Below are 20,445 nucleotides of genomic sequence, written 5' to 3'. Positions count from 1 at the left end.
GTCTGATGAAGTTAGTCGTTTGGTGAAAGTTGCAGGAATTGTAATTGCTGCATCAGGGGTAAAGGCTAAGGCTTTGACACTGACTGTTCAGTGTCGCTCCTGTCAAACTTCTATCTCTAATTTACCAGTTAAACCTGGACTTGAAGGATACCAGCTGCCTAGAAAGTGTAATACGTAAGTTGTGTCAAAAATTTTGGTTATACAGTATTCTATTGAAAATTGAGGAGTTTCTTGTTATATTATTAAACATAACTTTAGAAAATATTCCCAATATTTTTACTGGTATTTCAGAGAGCAGGCCGGAAGACCAAAATGCCCTTTAGACCCCTTCTTTATTGTGCCAGACAAGTGTCAATGTATTGACTACCAAGTACTGAAACTTCAGGAAGTTCCTGAAAATCTGCCACAAGGAGAAATGCCCCGTCATCTCCAGCTTTATGTTGACAGGTTAGTGCTACAGAAAGCCTTTATTCTGATATACGTACTGTAGTTCACATATATTTTCCACCAATACCAAGATGAGAAATCTGAATTTGTTAGCTACAGTATTTTATAATGCTATTTCATTAATATATTCTTAATTTGTGTTGTGAGCCATTCTTTATATAATTACTTATGTTAATGAAGATTTATTAAAAAAATTATAGTGATGTAAGAATCCTTTATTTGAAATTTGTAAATTTACATTTTCCAGATCATTGTGTGAGCGTGTTGTGCCTGGTAATCGCGTGACTGTTCTTGGTATATATTCAATCAAGAAAATAGGGAAGTCAACTGTAAGTTGTAATACTGTATATTATTTAGACTTATTACTGTTTATTTTATTGATTGGGATTTTCTTTGTTTATGAATTGTGATTTATGGTAATGCTGTACTGTAACTTGGTTTAGTTGGGATAAAGTAAAGCTAAGATACATATATTTTTATCCCCTCTAATGTGATGATGCTTCTTACTGAATGAGAAAAGCATAAAGTAAGGTTGGTATTGGCTGATAAAATATTTCTTATTCACCATAGCATGTATTACCAACAGAGAGGGCCACGTGACAGGGTTGCTGTAGGTATCAGAGCTCCATACTTGAGAGTAGTTGGTATTCAGGCAGACCTAGAAGGACGAGGATACACATCAGGTGTCACCATATCTTCGGCAGAAGAGGAAGAATTCCGCCTCATTGCACAGTCTGACAATGTCTATGAAAGAATCGCTCGAAGTATTGCTCCAAGTATCTATGGTTCAGAAGATATCAAGAAATCTGTAGCTTGTTTACTATTTGGTGGTTCACGTAAGCGTCTACCCGATGGTCTGACACGAAGAGGTGACATCAATGTATTGCTTCTTGGAGATCCTGGTACGGCGAAGTCTCAGCTGTTAAAGTTTGTTGAACGAGTGGCCCCAATTGCTGTATATACATCTGGTAAAGGATCTTCTGCTGCTGGTTTAACTGCCTCTGTTACAAGAGATCCTGTCTCAGTAAGTTTGTCATTTAGTATGTTGATAAGTACTTAGCAAGTAATAAGCTACATTCAGATAGGTCTGTTTTTACAGTATAACTGTGTTATTGAAATAGTTAAATTCCCTTGATTTTTTCAACAGCGCAATTTTGTAATGGAAGGTGGAGCTATGGTGCTGGCTGATGGTGGGGTTGTGTGCATTGATGAGTTTGACAAGATGCGTGAGGATGATCGTGTTGCTATTCATGAAGCTATGGAACAGCAAACTATCTCCATTGCAAAGGCAGGAATTACCACAACCCTAAATTCACGCTGTTCAGTGATGGCTGCTGCTAATTCAGTATTTGGCCGATGGGATGACATGAAAGGAGAGGAAAATATTGATTTTATGCCTACCATCCTTTCGCGATTCGATATGATATTCATAGTTAAGGATGAGCATGATGAAGCCAGAGATATGGTAAGTATGTTTTTTTTTAATTAAATTTTATATTGCAATATTTTTAATGCAGTAAGATAAACAAAAATTTTCTCTGGTTACATAGAATATACTGTACTGTACTAGCTACACTAATATGCAGTAATACCATACAGTAATATCTCCATTAGCCGGAATCCCTCAAACCCGCAACTTTCCGATAGCCAGAATTTAACTTTTCTCAGAAAATCGTTTCTAAAGTCACAATTTTCCGGAAAATTCTGGCTTTGGGAAAGATTTTCCAAGGGGCACTTTTTCCGGAAAATTCTGAGTATATTTTCCCGACGGGAAAATTCCGGGGTTGGGGAGTTTTTTCCAGGTTTGAGAAATGAATACCAGGCGCATTTTCTGGAAATTCCGAGAAAAATTTTCCATTACCCGAAAATTCCGGGGATGAGGGATATTTTTCCGGGTCCGAGAGATGATGTAATGGGCAATTTCTGGAACTTCCGAGAAAACTTTACCATTACCCGGAGAATTCCGGGGATGAGGGATTTTTTTCCGACTTTGAGAGAGTCGTCTCGTTACCCGGAAATCTCTCATTCCCGGAAGTGCTCTGCTCCAATTGTTCCGGCTAACAGAGATATCACTGTATATCACTTTACTGGACTAGTTTTTGCATTGGATGGTCCAGATGAGAAATTTCAGTGTGCCACTTCCCTCACCTCCAGGTACTGTACTACACAACCCTGCATACTATGGACTATCCTAGATTGAATCAACATTTTGTTTCCTATTGTGTTTTCACCTTCACTCTTTATATGCTGAACCAATGTGAGCTTGTATGAGGATTTTTATGACATAAATATTACATATTTGTCATACTTGAACTAGATTGAATGGCATTTACTCTAGATTATGAAAGATTCACTTTACTGCAACTTTTATATATATTTTTAAGAATAGTATTATACAGTAGTGGGGAAGCCATTCCTGCTTCACACTGCCTAACTGTTCTCAACTTTGCACTCATACCTTTCAGAAAAGTGAAAATTATAAAATTTATTTGATGGATAGTTAAAACTGAATACAGTCATGCGCCGGTTAACGTCCAATCGCATATACAGGTATTCATATAAATCACTATCTTACAAGAATCCCAGCAATGTAAGTTATATTCACCCAGGTCATTTGGTTGGCAAATTATGAGAAGAGCTTAGTTACTCTTAAGTAATGATAAATAAACACGCAGGCCTTCAGCGCCAACTGTCACATCTTATCTCAAATTAATAAACAAACACCAGACACTGTCACCTCACCTCCCCCACCCCCTCCGCCCCCATGCTCGCTGGCTACATCCCTCCTTGTGTTCCCAGACAAAAGATTGGCGATAACTTTATTCTTTAAGGTGTTTATTTTATATAATATCTCAGACTAAAGTTAGGAGATTATAATTTGCATTGCTGTAATCCTTGCAAGACAGCCTATAATTTGAACATAAACGTCATATATTTTGCTCAAGAGATAAAAATTGTAGTACATTAGTGTACATTTTATCATATAAAGTTTTTCAACTGTATTTTGGGGTAGATTTACAAAAATTTCTTCATTTATTTTCATCCATTTACATGCACACACCATACTAAAAGAAACGCAAAAGAAATAAATGACCTTAGTGCAAAGCTGGAGTGTACATGTACTAATTTGATTATGGTACTAAAATTGTTATGTCTAGTGCAAATTATAGCATGTTTATATTCAAATTAATCAGTATGTTACAAGAATCCCAGTAATGTAAATTATATTCACCCAGGTCATTTCACTGGCTTTTTATAAGAGAGAAGCTTAGTCACTTAAGAACTGATAAATATACACGCGTTAGACCTGGGCCTGTGGCAACTGTCAAACCCCTCCCTCCCTCCCTCCCTCTTCCCCCATCTGCCCAGCATTGCTGGAATCATTGTAGAACAGTGAATCATTTTAATATAAACGTCATGTATTTTGCACATTAGATAAAAATTAATCACCTGTATCACATTACAGTAGTGATTTAAGAGTAAAAGTGTATGTACGTATATAGTATTCCACATACACATAAGTATAAATACAAAGTTTATGTGATGACCGGACAACGTCCATTTCGGTTAACGGCACGTTTCCAAGAACGTATCTAGGACGTTAACCGGCGCATGACTGTAAAATAAAGTACACGTGGCATCTAACTATATATTTCTCTACCTTCACATTTAAAACTCTTGCATCATAGGCAATATGGCTTGTGGTGCTTGAGCTATTTACTTGTTGGTGCCATCCTTTTATAGGCTTATTTTGTTATTCACTCATTTTAGTTGTTTTTTGTGTATGATTTAATACTTAAGACAATTAGGATATACTGTATATATATACAGTGGTCCCTCGGTTAACGAACGGTTCGGTTAACGAATTACCTCCCATAAGGATCTTCAATTCGGTTAACGAACAAAGCTTCGATTAACAAAGTCCTTACGACAAACACGCTTTGTTGTGAGGATCAGCTGATGGGCTAGTCTGTCAATTCAGTAATCTGTTCTATGTTTACATTCGTTTCCAGTGGAGTAAATATCAAGAAAGTTGTGCTCTTTAATATTTTTGCATTTTTTATATTTAAATTATTAGTCATTTTAAAATTGAGTTAACACATTGATAATAAATGCAGTACAGGGAACTAGTTTTTTGCGTGCCCATCAGCCGCTTGACTCAGCCACCAGGCGTCAGTTTGGCTTTGTTGACAGTGGCGTGAACATCGATTTTGTTGGTGTCTTGAATATTTTTGCATTTTTACATTGAAATTATTGGTCATTCTGAAATTTTGTTAACATATTGATAATATATAGCGCAATGCAGTGTTGATTAAAAAAAAATCTTGAATTACACCAAGTGAACTTAAAATTTTATTGGTGAAATGACTGCATCAAGCATGAGTCCCCTGAAAGGTGATTTCTCCTCCATCCCCACTTCCTTCTCTTCTCCCTTCTCCTCCACCCCCCACTTCTAATTCCCATCATCATCATCAACCAGGAACCTTCTACATACACACCTCAAAGTAAGTGTACTTTACTGCATTTTTTTTTTACTCTGTATGTATTTTTCTGTGAGCTGGAACCAGTTACCCAATATCCCATTGAAACAATGGATTTGGTTAACGAACGACTCTGTGGAATGAATTGTGCTCGTTAACCGAGGGACCACTGTACACACACACACATATATATATATATATATATATATATATATATATATATATCCGTGTGTGTCCGTGTGATTCAGCAAAGAGTACATTAATTGGAGGATGAAGTCCTTGGATAATTCTAAACCACAGTGTCTTTATGGTAAAATGTCAGATTCTGCCTAGTTTCCATGTAACAATTCATTTAAGATGTTGTATTAATGAGAGTGAATTTGAAGTGAAACCCCTGTAATCATTTATTCACAGATCTCTACAGTGTGACCCCTCTTTGTTACAACCTAAAGGGAATGTTCAAAGTTGCCCCCTTCTGCCTCAATGCAGGCCTGTACACGTCGTACCATCGATTGTCTGACGCGTTCCAGAATGCCTGGACTATGTTTAATTTGCTCGCACCTGTCACGAGCAAGTAGGCATGTACAGAATCTGACATTTTACCATAGAGACATTGTGGTTTAGAATTATCCAAGGATTTCATCCTCCAATTTAATGTACTCTTTGCTGAATCACCCTGTATACACACACACACACACTTTACCTACACAGTATTTGACAAACTTTTTATTAAAAATGTAGGAGTGGAATGCAAGGTGACACTCAATGAGGTGGAAGTATCATTGTAGTTGCATTTCTACAGTGATTGATCACTTGTATTTGCTTATTTCCACTTATTTTATAGGACACATTTATAGTCACTTAGGTTTTTATTTTTTTTATTTAATTTTAATTTTTTTTAATGCAATATGAACAGCTTACTATAAAACATTATCACCATGCTCTTAACTTTGGATATGTGAGTAGACAAAATTCTCTTCTCCACATTCCTGAGCACTTTTTTTTTTCATTATCAGGAGAATTTGAATTAGCACTCCATATATATTCAGGAATGACACACCACCGCTCAGCTTGGCAGCCCAAGCATGAATGGGAATAACAGGGAGGAGTCAGCAAAATTCAAGCTAATTACCATCATGTTCTTTGCAGACCCTGGCCAAACATGTAATGAATGTCCACTTGAATGCTCTGAAGACTGCAGAAGAAACTCCAGAGGGTGAACTGTCACTCAAATTTTTGAAGAAATATATCACCTACTGTAGGAGGTAAGCTGGGTAGAATCATTGACAACACCCAATATTTTGATCTTACCTGTGGTGTGTCACCCAATCAGGAGCTCTTGACATAAAAGCCTTTAGGTATCCCGATCACTACTTTTCTTTTTTGCCTTGTCTGTTCCGCATATTCCATCCATATTCTACCTTTACCGGTACTATACTGTACATATTAATAAAGAATCTAGCTAAGTTATAACTAAATTACAAGGATTCCTAATGATTTGTAGAAACTACAGTATGAAGATTGACCTAAAATTAGGAGAACAAGATACAGAAATAGAATTGCTGCTGAATATTATGAATCTGGGATTGATTTTATACATGGTATGTACCAATATTATTTGTGTGTGCGTGCATGCATGTATGTTTGTGTGTGTGTGCATGCATACGTGCGAGTGAGAGATATACTACTGAACTCATTGGTTTGCAATTTTTCAGTCACTGTGGCCCAAGACTTTCTGAGGCAGCAGGAGAAAAACTGAAGAACCGCTACATACTAATGCGAGGAGGAACTCGTGAAGCAGAGAGCCAGTCAGACAAGAAGCTAGCGATTCCTATCACTGTCAGGTTAGAAAAATACTATTTAAAATGCAAACTGCTCATCACTGCAAGAATTTAGGTTGTTGTAAAAGTTTGTCATACAGACAAAGCCATGGTTCGTACAAAAGTTGTTGTTTGGTCATTGGTAAGCATTCATTGCTGAGCACCTGGAGTGAACTGGAAAGAAGACTTAATATTTAGTTCAAGACGGGGCTGTTTCGGTCTTCTCTGAAGCGATCAGTCTGCCCCTCCTGAGGAGCTAGGACATCTACCTCATTTAAGGTGTATTTGTAAGAGAGAGTAGTTTCGTACTTTCGTAAGAAAAAAAACATTATTATACTGCATACTATAGAAATCCCAATATAATACTAACCTGTGCCTTCTGTCAGGCGATGAGGTCTTTCACAATGGGAGAGGACATCTAATGGGTGCCTGAAACCATGAAGAGGTAGATACTGGTCTCGTCTTCCACCGTTGCCTTGCACTTGAGCTGTGGTTCCCAAACATGGATTGCATAGAGCTCATAGGGTTACTGGAGTCAAGGGGTTAACACAGTTACTCTCCTTGTGTCAAGTCAGACTTGCCCTGATGACACGTTTTGCAACAGAAGTTCCACACTCCTACCTTTGAACTGTTCTCAGTTCAGTTCACTTTCTACTTCCCATGGATACTGACAGAAAATGGCAGCAAATTTTAAGGATAAATTCCCTTAATTGCTTACTAAGTCTTAGTTTTCATTTGTTCCGTTTCCGTTCAAGACAGATGTAAAACAGTGTAGCTCTTTTGTGCTCGAAATAGCAGAATTACAAGCTGACAATGAGACAAGGGTGAATTTTGACGTGCGATATATCAGTGTCTTGGATTACTTTATTTTAAAGAGACATTCAGCAGTTAGAAATCGAGCTATAAAGGTTCTGGTAGTACCTATATCGAGCTATAAAGGTTCTGGTAGTACCTATATCTGTGAGGCAGCTTTCTTGTCTATGGTGTTTATAAAAAATTATTACTGTAACCATATATCACACTTCAATTTGGTGTAAATTTTTTGACATCGTAAAACTGATCGATCGTATAACGGTCAACACATTTACAGTATACTGTATCACTTCAGGACTAGGCTATCCACACACTGAGGACTGAAAAGTAGGAAGCTGCATACCCGTGCTACGTGTACGGTGCTGACAACGTAACACCACTGCGATGCCAATCCAATGATGGTGTTTGTTGATGGTTATGTTATTTCAAACATTAGCCTACGTAAATAAAACAAAAAAAAGTGTGAATAGACCACAAGCATTACAGGCATACCCCGATAATCGACGCATATAGGGACCGGGAAAAGTCATTAGTTAGTGAATCAACGGTTATCGAAGCAATTACTCCCATAAGAATATATCAAATTCAGGGAGTTGGGGACAGACCACCCTCCAAAAATTTCCATCTACCCTTGATATATCTTTGTCGTGCACACTATCATGCAAAAAAATAAAGCAAGCAAATGAAGCCTTAAATAAGCAATATAAAGCATAAATTGAGACTTATTTACCTGTGTTGAGGATGGTAGAGATAGTCTAGGGTACCAATATTTGCTGGTCCATCACCACTTTATTATGCCTTATTACACCTTATCTTGCCTTATCACATCACATGAAGTTGCCCCTAAGAGGGGCACCACAAGAGGAACTATCATTAGGGTGTTTAGTCATGATTACCTACCGGTAACACAAAATTGGAAATAATGAAAAAAAATGGTCCGAGACACATGGTAAGTGTAAACAAGAGTAAAGATGGTGGGAATGAGTCAGAGGTAGCACGCAGAGCCCTCTCATAGCAAGAATTCGCACCGTGCCACTTCCCGCCAAGTTCAAAACAGTTCTGCCACTCTTCTCCTGATCGTGAGATCTCCGGGGTATCTACGAAACTTTGGGGTATTTCCCCGATATGTAATTGTTGGTTATGCGAATCTTAGGTTATTGAGGTGTCGTTTTTCGGGGTATACCTGTACAATATTCTAAAAATGGCGTAAATCTAGAGGAACCTGTACACTTTGTGTGTGTGTGCTTATACCAGAATGTTATTTTATTTATTTATTTTTTTCAGAACATCAATGTGGCCCCCCAAATTCGCAGATTTTTATTTCGCATTCTTTTATTATTCATGGATGACACTGGAAGTACCCAAGAATGTCTGTGGGTAGTTTTAATTGCCGGCATTTTTGCGGTTGGGACAGGAAGCCATTTGTTCTAGAGACAGTAATTTCCTTTATCTGTATTGTAAATACTGGGGGTACCCCAAATTCCCAGGGGTTTGGCTCTAAAAATGGTCGCGAATAACCAAATCCACAAATAACATTTGCGGACTGGGAGGCAGGTTACATTTTTACTTGTATACAAAGAAATATATATTCTCTTTGTGTTTGCCCTTAGGGCAATTATTTCTTTTACCTGTAGTATTATGTATGTGTGTGTGTTAACGCACACACAAAACATATACAAATAAATAATAATTGGAAAAGCCTCTCACAAATAATCAGAAACAAATTTGTTAAAAGTGTGAGTCTACCCTCAAGTCCGTGCTCTATTAATAAAGTACTGTAATAGAGCACAGACTTGAAGGTAGACTCACATTTTTAATAAATTTGTTTCTGCTTATTTGTGAGAGGATTTTCCAATTACAAAAGAACGTCGATTTAAAGCGATTCAATTTAAGATTATTGATTTAAAGCGACACCCACAATTAAGGACAATGTTTTAATTTATAGCGAATCTTTCCTATTTTACGCAAGTCAATCTGGCGCATCACATTTTAAAATTCGCGCCCAATGTTTTTCTGGGCACGCTACACTATCCTAAGGGCAAAGCTGTACTGTACATGTACTCAAAATAATGTACTAAATGATTACATTACTAAAAATTTTGTCAAGTGCAATCTATAGCATGATTATATTCAAATTAATCACTATTTTATAAGAATTCCAGCAATGTAAATTATATTCTTCCTGGTCACTTCTGTGACATTTTATAAACAAAAACTCAATCAAAAGGACATAAATAAACAAATAAATACCTCACTAGACCTTCGGCCCCAACTGTCAAACGTGTCACTGTCACCCCCCTCCCCCCTCCCCCTCCCCATCTTCCCAGCCAGGGCTGGGGTGGTTATAGGCTTACAGTTTTATCTTATACAGTATAATATCACAGACTAAAGTTAGGAGAATATAACTTGCATTGCTAGAATCCTTGCAAGACAGCGAATAATTTGAATATAACGTCATAAATTTTGCACAAGAAATAAAATTTTTAGCCTTTTGTAATAAAATTAATTGGAAATAAAATTTGTATGTCTAATGCAAACTATAGCATGTATATATTCAACTAATCACTATCTTCTAAGAATTCCAGCAATGTTAATTATATTCTCCCACGTCAGTTCAGTGACATTGACATTTTATAAGAGAAAATCTTAGTCACTCTTAAGGACAGATAAATAAATAAGCACTAGACCTTGGCATCAACTGTCAAACATATCACCTCACCCCCCTCCCTCCCCCATTTTCCCCATCAGCTGATCACTAGTAAACAGACCATTTCACATCCCATAATTTTAGCTGTGTTGATTTATGAGTGTTTGTTTTAACATAATACTACAAAAAATAATGTTTTGTTTATTCAAGGAGATGGGCTGAGGTGCATCTCGGTAGACTGTCAGTCTTTTTAGTATTTTGTGTTTCTCTCAAGTACCAAACTAAATTATTCCATTGAAACAACACTGATTTAGTGCGAATTCGGTTTAAAGCGACCTCTCTTGGAACGTATCTCGTGTTATATCAACGTTCTACTGTATTATTTATTTGTATGTATTTTGTGTGTGTGTCTACACACACACACACACATATTTACAATACAGGTAAGGGAAATTACTGTCTCTAGAACGAATGGCTCCCTCTCCCAGCCGTGAAAATGCCGGCAACTTTAAAATTACCCACAGACATTCTTGGGTACATCCAGGGTGTCATCTGTGAATAGCCTGAAAGTTGCTAAGGTATATTATAACATATGTAAATTCATAAGGGAATCATGTACCAAATTCTTTAACTTGTAAGAGTGGTTGTGTGATTAGAAAAATTGTAGTATTATTGAGCCACACAAATGTCTTTAGCTACTCAACTAAATCAAGCATTACTTCCATTGGTGAGTTTATATAAACAAATCATTATTTAACAAACTTTTAAGTTGGATGAAGTACTGTAAACAGTACCAACACATGTATGGTGAAATTGTAAATTTGGGCTAAAATCTTTGTAGTATATAAAATATTTATCTGTATGTTCCCCTCCAGACAACTGGAAGCTATTGTTCGAATAGCAGAGTCTATGGCTAAAATGCGTCTGGAGCCTTTTGCCTCAGAGAGAGATGTTGATGAAGCACTAAGGCTCTTCCAGGTCTCCACTCTTGATGCTGCAATGTCAGGATCTCTTACTGGTAAGTTGAATTCATAAAATTCATAATGTGTAGGCTATAAGAAAATATGCTGCATATAACAGTTTTTGTTTATGGGTGTTTGGTCATAGTTCACTTAACTGTGAATGAGTACAGTACCAAACTTTATTAATACAGTAATGTTCCTTTTTCACACTTTTTTATGAGTTACTGCTACTGAACAACTGAACATATTTGCTGCAATTCAAATTGTAATATTTTTTTCACTTTTTATAGGTGCTGAAGGCTTTACAACCGAGGAGGACCAAGAGATGATATCTCGTATTGAGAAACAGCTAAAGCGAAGATTTGCCATTGGATCTCAAGTATCAGAACATGCCATTATCCAAGATTTTTTGAAACAGGTAAATTGATATTATTGTACTATTTAGATAAATTTTGAATTGTGTGCCCCCAGGGAGGCATACCTGTATTGATTACAGGGGGGAAATTGATCTGCCAACCTTCAACTCTGTTTGTCATATAATTTTTGTCCCACATTCTCATTGTTCCAATTGCATAGGTAAATGTCTACTTGCCCTTTAATTTTTATTGATTTATTTATTTTTAAGTTAGATTGCCATACATGGTACTTACTTGTCAAAGATAGATGGATATTGGAGGTTGTGCATACATATATCAAACATGAAGAATTGTGCTACTGACAAAGTGCCTCTTGTTGCAGAAATACCCTGAGCGTGCTGTTTACAAGGTGCTGCACTTCATGATCCGACGTGGGGAGCTGCAGCACCGCCTTCAACGCAAGATGTTGTACCGCATCAAGTAGATAGCATTTTAGATGCTGAATTGTGTCATGGCTCATTATTTGTACATGAGAATTTAATAACTGTTTGCCCTATTTTTGCATAAAGCATATTTTTGCTCGGTTAAATGTTATCTTTTCCAAAAAAAAAAAATATATATATATACATACATACATACATACATACATACATACATACATACATACATACATATATATATATATATACACCACCTATTTACATTTTATAGTTTATTGATAAGTATGAGACTACACATGAAGCATGTACAAAAATAATTTTATAATTCTCCTAGTTGATAAAACTGCTTCTCAAACAAAATATTTTTATTGTAAAAACCAGTGATTGAAACTTTTGTAATAAAATATACTATATTGATTAATAATTGCTCCTTTAATTAATACAGTGACCCCTCCGTTAACGAACTCAATCCGTTCCAGAAGGTCGTTCGTTAACCGAAACCATTGTTTCAATGGGTTTTTGGGTAATTGGTTCCAGCTCACCGAAAATTTCCTAAATTCAACAAAAATGGTAGAAAAGTTCACTTACTTTGAGGTGTGTATGTAGAAGGCTCCTGGACGATGACGATGATGATGATGATGGGATTTAGAATAGGGGTGGAGGAGAAGGAAGAAGAGAAGGCATTGGGGTGGAAGAGAAGTCACCCCATGGCGCCATTTCACCCATAAAATTTTAGCTCTCTTGGTGTAATTCAAGATTATTTTCTTTAAATCAACACTGCACTGCATTATATATTGTCAATATGTAAAATATATTTCAAAATGACCAATAATTTGCTTGGAAACACAGAAAAAAAGCATTTAGTTGAAGAGAGTCTCAAGCAAGATGTTACCTCCAGTGAAAACAGAGAGAGACTAACTCCTGTTTGCTGTGTTAAGAGGCTGGATCCGCCCATTAAACTAGTCAATTTACCTTCAATTATGTTCAATAATTGTTAAAATGACTAAAAAAGTTATTATTAAACTTTTAAAATTATTGAATAGTATAAACTTCTTGATATTTACTAAAATAGTAAGGAATTTAAGCCCTAGAACCGATTAATGTATTGGCGGACTGATACTAAAGCTGGTTGCCCGGTCAGTGCAAGTAAAAACATGTTGAGGTCGGTTCGTAAGAACTTCGTTAACAGAATTTTTTTTCGTTAACCGAATTGAAGATCCTTATGGAAGGCAGTTCGTTAATCGAAATTACGTTAACCGAGGTGTTCGTGAAACGAGGGGTCACTGTATACAGTATACTGTATGTTAATGAGGAATAGTAAAAACTTGGAAACTCCAAAAGCTTAAATAAGACCTCTGAAAGTTCTTAATGTCTTGATTTTGTAATGAAGCTGATGGGCAAAGAAGTGAGCTGGACACAAGTGAGGAATGAACAGCAAAAGGTGTGGCAGCATTTTTTTGTAATGAAATGTGAAGGTGGGTAATAGGCTATAATGAGGTCAGTCCCAAATACTTATGGGTCAAACTATAAGTAGAATGTGAATGAAAGGATCATGGGATTGCATACACAGTACAATGTGCTTCATTTTAACGAACTAATTGGTACCACGAAAATGGTCGTTAATGTGGCGAGTACAGTTTACATGCGAAATGGGTCAATTGGTACCAGCCCTCAGACACTTTCATCCCTATAATCCCTGTGAATCCCACAAAAAATTACAACCACTTATTCACACATTAATACTGCATGTAGAGATAATAACTAATCTTTAGACACTCATTGAACTGCTTAATGAGGCTGTTTGCTGTCATCCAAAGCATGGGAGTGGTGTTAGTGCGCCCCTGCCCCCACAATCTCACACTGCGCTGCTTCCCCAGCACCACCACCAACTGTTCCATCAGTCTCAAAGCCAATGAAGTCCATGATTGCTTTCTTTTTGTCATACGTGTATTTTCTTTTAGTCCCACCTTTGAGACGGTCACATTTCTTGGCTGGCTGTTTATCCTCCTTTCGTCCTCCACCTGCACCTCTTCACCCTCCAGCAACAGCAGCTCCTCTGATGCTACTCATAGTCTACGCTTCACATCACAGGTAGAGAGGTTACGCAACAGGTCACATAAGAGAGTACGTTACACCACACTACCTGTTCACACGTTCTGATCAAAAGAAACCACCCCGTTCGCTGACATCATCAAGATGGCCGCCCAGAGTGACTCAACTTGCGCTACTGATCGTTATTGTGTTGAAATATATCATTAATGTATTGAGGTGTCATATTTCATTACTGTCATTATTGTGATGAATCGTTAATGTGAAACTTGTTAAAGTGAAGTATGTACTGTATGTAGTACCAGGGATTAGAAAGGGGTTTGGAAAGACCTGAACAACTGCACTGAAAGCCAAATCCATATTATTCTTGATATTAGAGTTAGAAATGTTGCCAACTAGGGGATTTAGTAAAGAAACTAACCATTTAGATAGTTTATAAGAGATTGACCCAACTGAGCTAATGATGGGTCTTGCTGGGTGATTGGGCTTGTGGGTCTTGATTACACCGTACATGTATGGCAGTGGAGGGGACGTTGAAGTAAGATGTTTAATGAGAGTAGCTTTGCCTCTCAATAGAGACTTCAGTTTTTTGTTGAACTGGGTGTTAACTGTGTTGAGAGGATTATTTATGAGTTTAGAATATGTTGTAGTATCACGTGCACCTACAGTGATTTACTTGTATATATATATATAAATATATATATATATATATATATATATATATATATATATATATATATATATATATATATATATATATATATATATATATATATATATATATAATATATATATATATATATATATATATAAATATATATATATATATATATATATATATATATATATAAAATATACATATATATATATATAATATATATATATATATATATATATATATATATAGTGATGATGGATGGTGTTATATGTAGTGATACCTATAATCATTCTTCAAGCTTTCACAGGAAGATGAGTTTGTTCAAATACTCCTGTATGTTGACGTACCCAAGTTCTACATATGGCAGGCTTCAATGAAAAAGTTCCAGAGAAGAGCTCAAGGATCCGATGTTGAAGGATATCCAGGGATAAAGTCAGGCAATGCTTTGGGACGTGTCTACACGGTTCACTCCAACAACTTTGAATGCTATTGTTTGAGACTACTTTTGCACCACATCCGTGGCCCAACGTCATATGCAGCACCCAAAACAGTGAATGGACAAGTCTGCAGAACCTATCAGGAAGTGTGCAATCTCTTTGGCCTACTGGAAGATGATGGTCACTGGAATGACACATCAGAAGAGGCAGCAGCTACTCAATCACCAATGAGAATGAGTAGCCTGTTTGCCATCATGATTGCTACATGTGGACTTTCCAACCCAAGCCAGTTCTGGAAAAACCACCAAGAAAGTCTTTCAGAGGATCTGCTTCATCAAGCAAGAAGAGAACATCCTGGTCAAGAGATTGAGTTCATGGATGACATGTTCAACAGGGCTCTGATCATGCTGGAAGACAAAGTGATGGAACTATGCAGAAAAAACCTGATTGATTTTGGATTGTCTTCCCCAAACCGAGAAGAACCAGTAGTTGCAAACAGGGAGTTGCTTAGAGAGACAGACTACTCAGTTGAAGTTCTGGTGAATTTTCTTGAAGAAAATGAGCCCCACCTGGTGCCTGATCAAGCAAATGTTTATTAACAGATCTTGCAAGCGATACAAGCAGGGCAGGGAGGTATGATCTTTCTTGATGCACCTGGCAGGACAGGAAAAATATTCCTGATCAACCTTCTGTTGGCCAAAGTGTGTCATCGGGGGAAAATTGCTCTTGCTGTGGCATCCTCATGCATTGCTGCAACACTACTAGAAGGAGGACGTACTGCACTCGACTTTTAAACTGCCTCTCAACCTCGCTTACAATGAGAATACAGTATGCAACATCAAAAAAGGATCGGCAAAGGCAAAACTCTTAGAAAAATGCAGCCTCATAGTCTGGGATGAATGCACTGTCTCACAAGTTAGCTTTTGAAACATTGGACAGGACCTTGCAAGACATACGAGAAAATGACCAGCTCATGGGTGGCATTACAATGGTCATTGCTGGAGACTTTCGCCAGACCCTACCTGTCATTCCTCGAAGCACTCCAGCTGATGAACTGAATGCGTGCCTCAAGGCATCATACCTTTGGAGAAGTGTTCAGACACTCACCCTATCCACAAACATGAGAGTACATCTACAAGGAGATCAGGATGCTGGGCGGTTTGCAAACCTACTGTATTACAGATTGGGAATGGAACTTTCCCCGTTGATTCAGGACAAATAATCATTCCACAAGGATGTGGAAATGTTGTAAAGTCCGCAACTGAGCTCACTAACATGGTCTACCCAAACATTATCCACCACTACAAGGATCACAAGTGGCTGCGTGAACGCACAATTCTGGCACCAAAGAATGAAACAGTGGCTGAAATCAACATGACTACTCGGACAGCTTCCAGGCAGTGAGACCTCATTCAAATCTGTTGATACAGTAATCGACCATGACCAAGCAGTCCAGTACCCTGCAGAATTCCTTAATTCTTTGGAGCCCGCTGGAATGCCTCCTCACCACCTCTCTCTCAAGATTGGACCTATAATGCTCTTAAGAAATCTTGAACCACCATACTAATCTTTACAAAAGCACCGCAGCGGTCTGTAGTCAGGTCAGAGGGAAAACTGACCCAACCTTCTCACCTGGTTACAAATCTTCTTAATTACAAAATTGTCCAATTTGTACATACCGTTACTCAAATTCATGTTTACGCATTCAGTATGTTTAATGAGACTAGATTCTATGATGTTCCTACTGTCAATTGAATTACAAGGTAATATTGAGGAGGCATTATCCCAGTCAATGCAATGTTTATTATCCCTCAAAAGAACGAACAGAGCATTGGATTCCTGGCCTGTCCTAACACTGTATTTATGTTGTTTAAGTCTAGTTACAAGATCTTTACCTGTTTGGCCCAAGTAAAACCTAAACTGTATATATATATATATATATATATATATATATATATATATATATATATATATATATATATATATATATATATATATATATATATATATATATATATATATATATATATATATACACACACAGTATAGTTTGCATTTATGCGGTCAATTGAACCCATGGAGGTCCGCGTAAAACGAGAAACGCGTAAACGAAATAACTGGGCCGACTCCCAAACTCCACTTTTTCCGACAATACTTACGTTGTAGTAAAATTAACATCTTAATTTTATGCTGGTATGCACACACAATTAATATTTAAGAGAAATATCAATAATATTAGGTTTTTTAACACTTACGTTAGTAGAAAAGATGGCTGGGCACACGGGGATGGGGGGTTGGTTCCGAGGTGGAGGGCAGATTATTGGCCCTCAGGTGTATCACTTGTATCATTATCCACCACAACAACATTAATATGACTCAACCATTACCAATATGTTAATAAGGAATAGCCCAAGTTTGAATGTAAATGGAAGTGTTTATTGTATTCCATGTAGCAAATGTAATTGTAATTATGTAGGTCAGACAGGAAAAACACTGCAGCTCAGAATCAAACAACATAAGTATAATATCAGAACAGCATCTGAAAGCAGTGCCTTGTTCGTTCATGTTAGGAATAATAATCACCTCATTGCTTGGGAAAAAAGCTTAGAAGTATTCAAATCATCTTGTGTCACAGAAAGACTTCTGGTTGAAGCTAGTTTGATTAAGGAATTAAAATCAATAAACCTTAGTGATAGTCAGTTCAAAACTGATAATATGTTACATAAATTTATTTGTCAGTGGCCCAAGGTTAAAAATGCTTTGAAAACCTTTGATCTAGATGTATGATAGTTATTTTGTGGGTCCCTTATTTTTGACCTGACCTGACTAGTCACGTCAACCCCCTTCTCTTAAGCTCCTCTACGTGTGTGTTGGTGTGGGGATTAGTGGATGACATCATTATGACCTGACCTCATGTTTTTAAGGTCACCCTGTATATTTAAGCCTCTCTCTGTCCATGTAGTCCAGTTGCCTCTGAAGATGTCTTGAATAAAGACGAAAGCTAAGGTGCTCCGTTGTTTCCATTTTCCCGTGTGATTTTATCAAGATATATATACAGTATATATATATAAGAACATAAGAAAGTGGGATACTGCAGGAGGCCGACTGGCCCATACAGGGCAGATCCCTTTCACACCCATCCCAGCACTTCCATGTGCCTATCCAACTTCGTCTTGAAGCTCCCTAGCGTCCCCGATCCTACTATAGCACTCGGTAGCCTATTCCACATATCCACAACTCTATTACCAAACCAGTGCTTGCCTATATCCTTTCTGAATCGGAATTTATCTAATTTAAAGCCATTTGTTCTAGTTATTTCGTTATTACTGAGCTTCAGAACATCTTCCATTTTACCCCTTGTTAATCCCACTTACCCACTTGTACACCTCTATCATATCTCCCCTAACTCTACGCCTCTAATGAATGTAAGCCTAAGCTTTTCAGTCTTGCTTCATATGGAAGGTTTCTAATATTATGGATCATTTTTGTCATTCTTCTTTGTACTCTCTCCAAAGAATCTATGTCCATTCTATAATAAGGACACCAGAACTGAACCGCATAATCCATGTGTGGCCTCACTAATGCTAGGTAAAGTTTCAAGATAACGTCAGCAGTTCTGTTACTCACAGACCTAGATATGAACCCAAGAATCCTGTTTGCCTTGTTGCGAACGCTAATACATTGTTTTCTAGGTTTCAAGTCGTTGCTAACAAATACACCTAGATCTTTTTCACAAACTGAGTTTTCTATTTCCGTGTTACCTAGTTTATACTTAACGTTTGTATTCGCCTTCCCTATCTGTAGTACCTTGCATTTATCAGTATTAAAATTCATTTGCCAGTCTACTGACCACTCATGTAAGGTATCTAGATATATATATATAATTCTTTTTTTTGCTGATAAGTGATAACCACACAGGAAAATGGAAAACACGAAGTTCCTAACTTTCCCAAGGGTTTTCGTGTATTTCCCATCTTCAGGGGTGAGTACGGACAGTACATTTTGGCGGAAGACATAGGTTACATCTAGGAGCTGGCGAGTCGCAAATTAAGATGACTTCTCTCTGCATACGGTGTTTTAACTCAGCTTGGCAAACCATTCTTCATGTAATTGAAAACGAAGCCGCTGCCATTGACATTTTTAAGGCGCTTTATATTCTGCTAACCTCCGCGAAGTGTGAAAAGTGCGGTTCGGAGTGTCGCTACCGTTAAGAAAAGAACCTTTGTGCAAAAAGACGAAAAGTCGCCAAGATAATCTCCCCACCTTGCATTCTGTGATTCTTCCTTTAAATTTCCCATTCAAGTAGCATCACTTTATCCTCCTGTGTCTGTTAATTAAGGTAAGTTTTTATTACACAAACAGGAGGTAAGGTTAGGTCCTGGTTTCGTTAGGTTTGGTTTCGTCAATTTTTGCGTGTTTTTACCCCACAATTTCCCTCTAATTCAAAGCCCTGCCCACTTTGTGCAATCAAATTTGTTGGTTATGGTCGATCTTTTCTGAATATTCACCCATATTTGCCCAAGCTGTGGAATAAATAACAGTACTAGGCTTCAAAATAAACCCTTGACCAAATTAGCAAGAACAATGGAGGGATCCTGCACAGGCCACTGGCCTTTCCTCGGTATGGCCACCTCTAGTGGGTGACCTTTAGGTAAATAAGGTAATTAACTTTTTAAAATCTCAAATGATGACAAAAACACCCAACCGCACATAACATACATGTAAGCTACAACATTAAAGCACGATCACCTTTACCTATATTTATGCAACGTTTGAAGTAGTTGATATAAACTGCTGCATTTAGCAGATATTTTTATAATTATAATAATAAATAATAATATTAATAATAATTGACGGTTTATTGAAAAAGTTCTGCAGCCCGAAGGCTGAAAATATACATTGGACATAAATGACTTATTACATACATTGGTGGTTTAACAAAAGCCTTCATTAGAGAAAGGTAAAGGAACATACAGTGAACATACAGATTATTGTAGGTGTTGAACAGCAAACACGTAGTGTAATTAACTCCCTCACAGATGGTGTTACGAGGGACCTGACGTGATGTAGTAATTCCTCACAGATGGTGTTATGAGGGACCACGTGGTGTAGTAATTCCCTCACAGATGGTGTTATGAAGGGCCTCACGTGGTGTAGTAATTCCCTCACAGATGGTGTTATGAGGGGCCTCACGTGGTGTAGTAATTCCCTCACAGATGATGTTATGAGGGGCCTCACGTGGTGTATTAATTCCCTCACATATGGTGTTATGAAGGGCCTCACGTGGTGTAGTAATTCCCTCACAGATGGTGTTATGAAGGACCTCACGTGGTGT

The 20,445-nt window shown here is 37.4% G+C and overlaps 1 protein-coding gene across 1 annotated transcript in view; it reads left to right on the top strand.

Moving 5' to 3' along the window:
* Positions 1–12,152, top strand: part of LOC121876239 (DNA replication licensing factor Mcm5-like) — a 29,449-nt gene extending 17,297 nt beyond the window's left edge. The window contains exons 4-13 of the mRNA XM_042381244.1: positions 2–174; positions 292–447; positions 695–776; positions 1,034–1,471; positions 1,595–1,912; positions 6,078–6,193; positions 6,644–6,772; positions 11,084–11,226; positions 11,461–11,588; positions 11,909–12,152. Of these exons, the coding sequence (XP_042237178.1) occupies positions 2–174; positions 292–447; positions 695–776; positions 1,034–1,471; positions 1,595–1,912; positions 6,078–6,193; positions 6,644–6,772; positions 11,084–11,226; positions 11,461–11,588; positions 11,909–12,010 (1,785 nt within the window). The 3' untranslated portion in view covers positions 12,011–12,152. The remainder of the gene's footprint in view (position 1; positions 175–291; positions 448–694; positions 777–1,033; positions 1,472–1,594; positions 1,913–6,077; positions 6,194–6,643; positions 6,773–11,083; positions 11,227–11,460; positions 11,589–11,908) is intronic.
* Positions 12,153–20,445: the final 8,293 nt, after the last annotated feature.

Source organism: Homarus americanus, unplaced genomic scaffold (assembly GCF_018991925.1).
Source record: "Homarus americanus isolate GMGI-L3 unplaced genomic scaffold, GMGI_Hamer_2.0 scaffold34921, whole genome shotgun sequence".
Taxonomy (NCBI): Eukaryota; Metazoa; Arthropoda; class Malacostraca; order Decapoda; family Nephropidae; genus Homarus; species Homarus americanus.
Note: the sequence above shows the minus strand (reverse complement) of the source record. Positions and strands in the feature narration are given on the sequence as shown.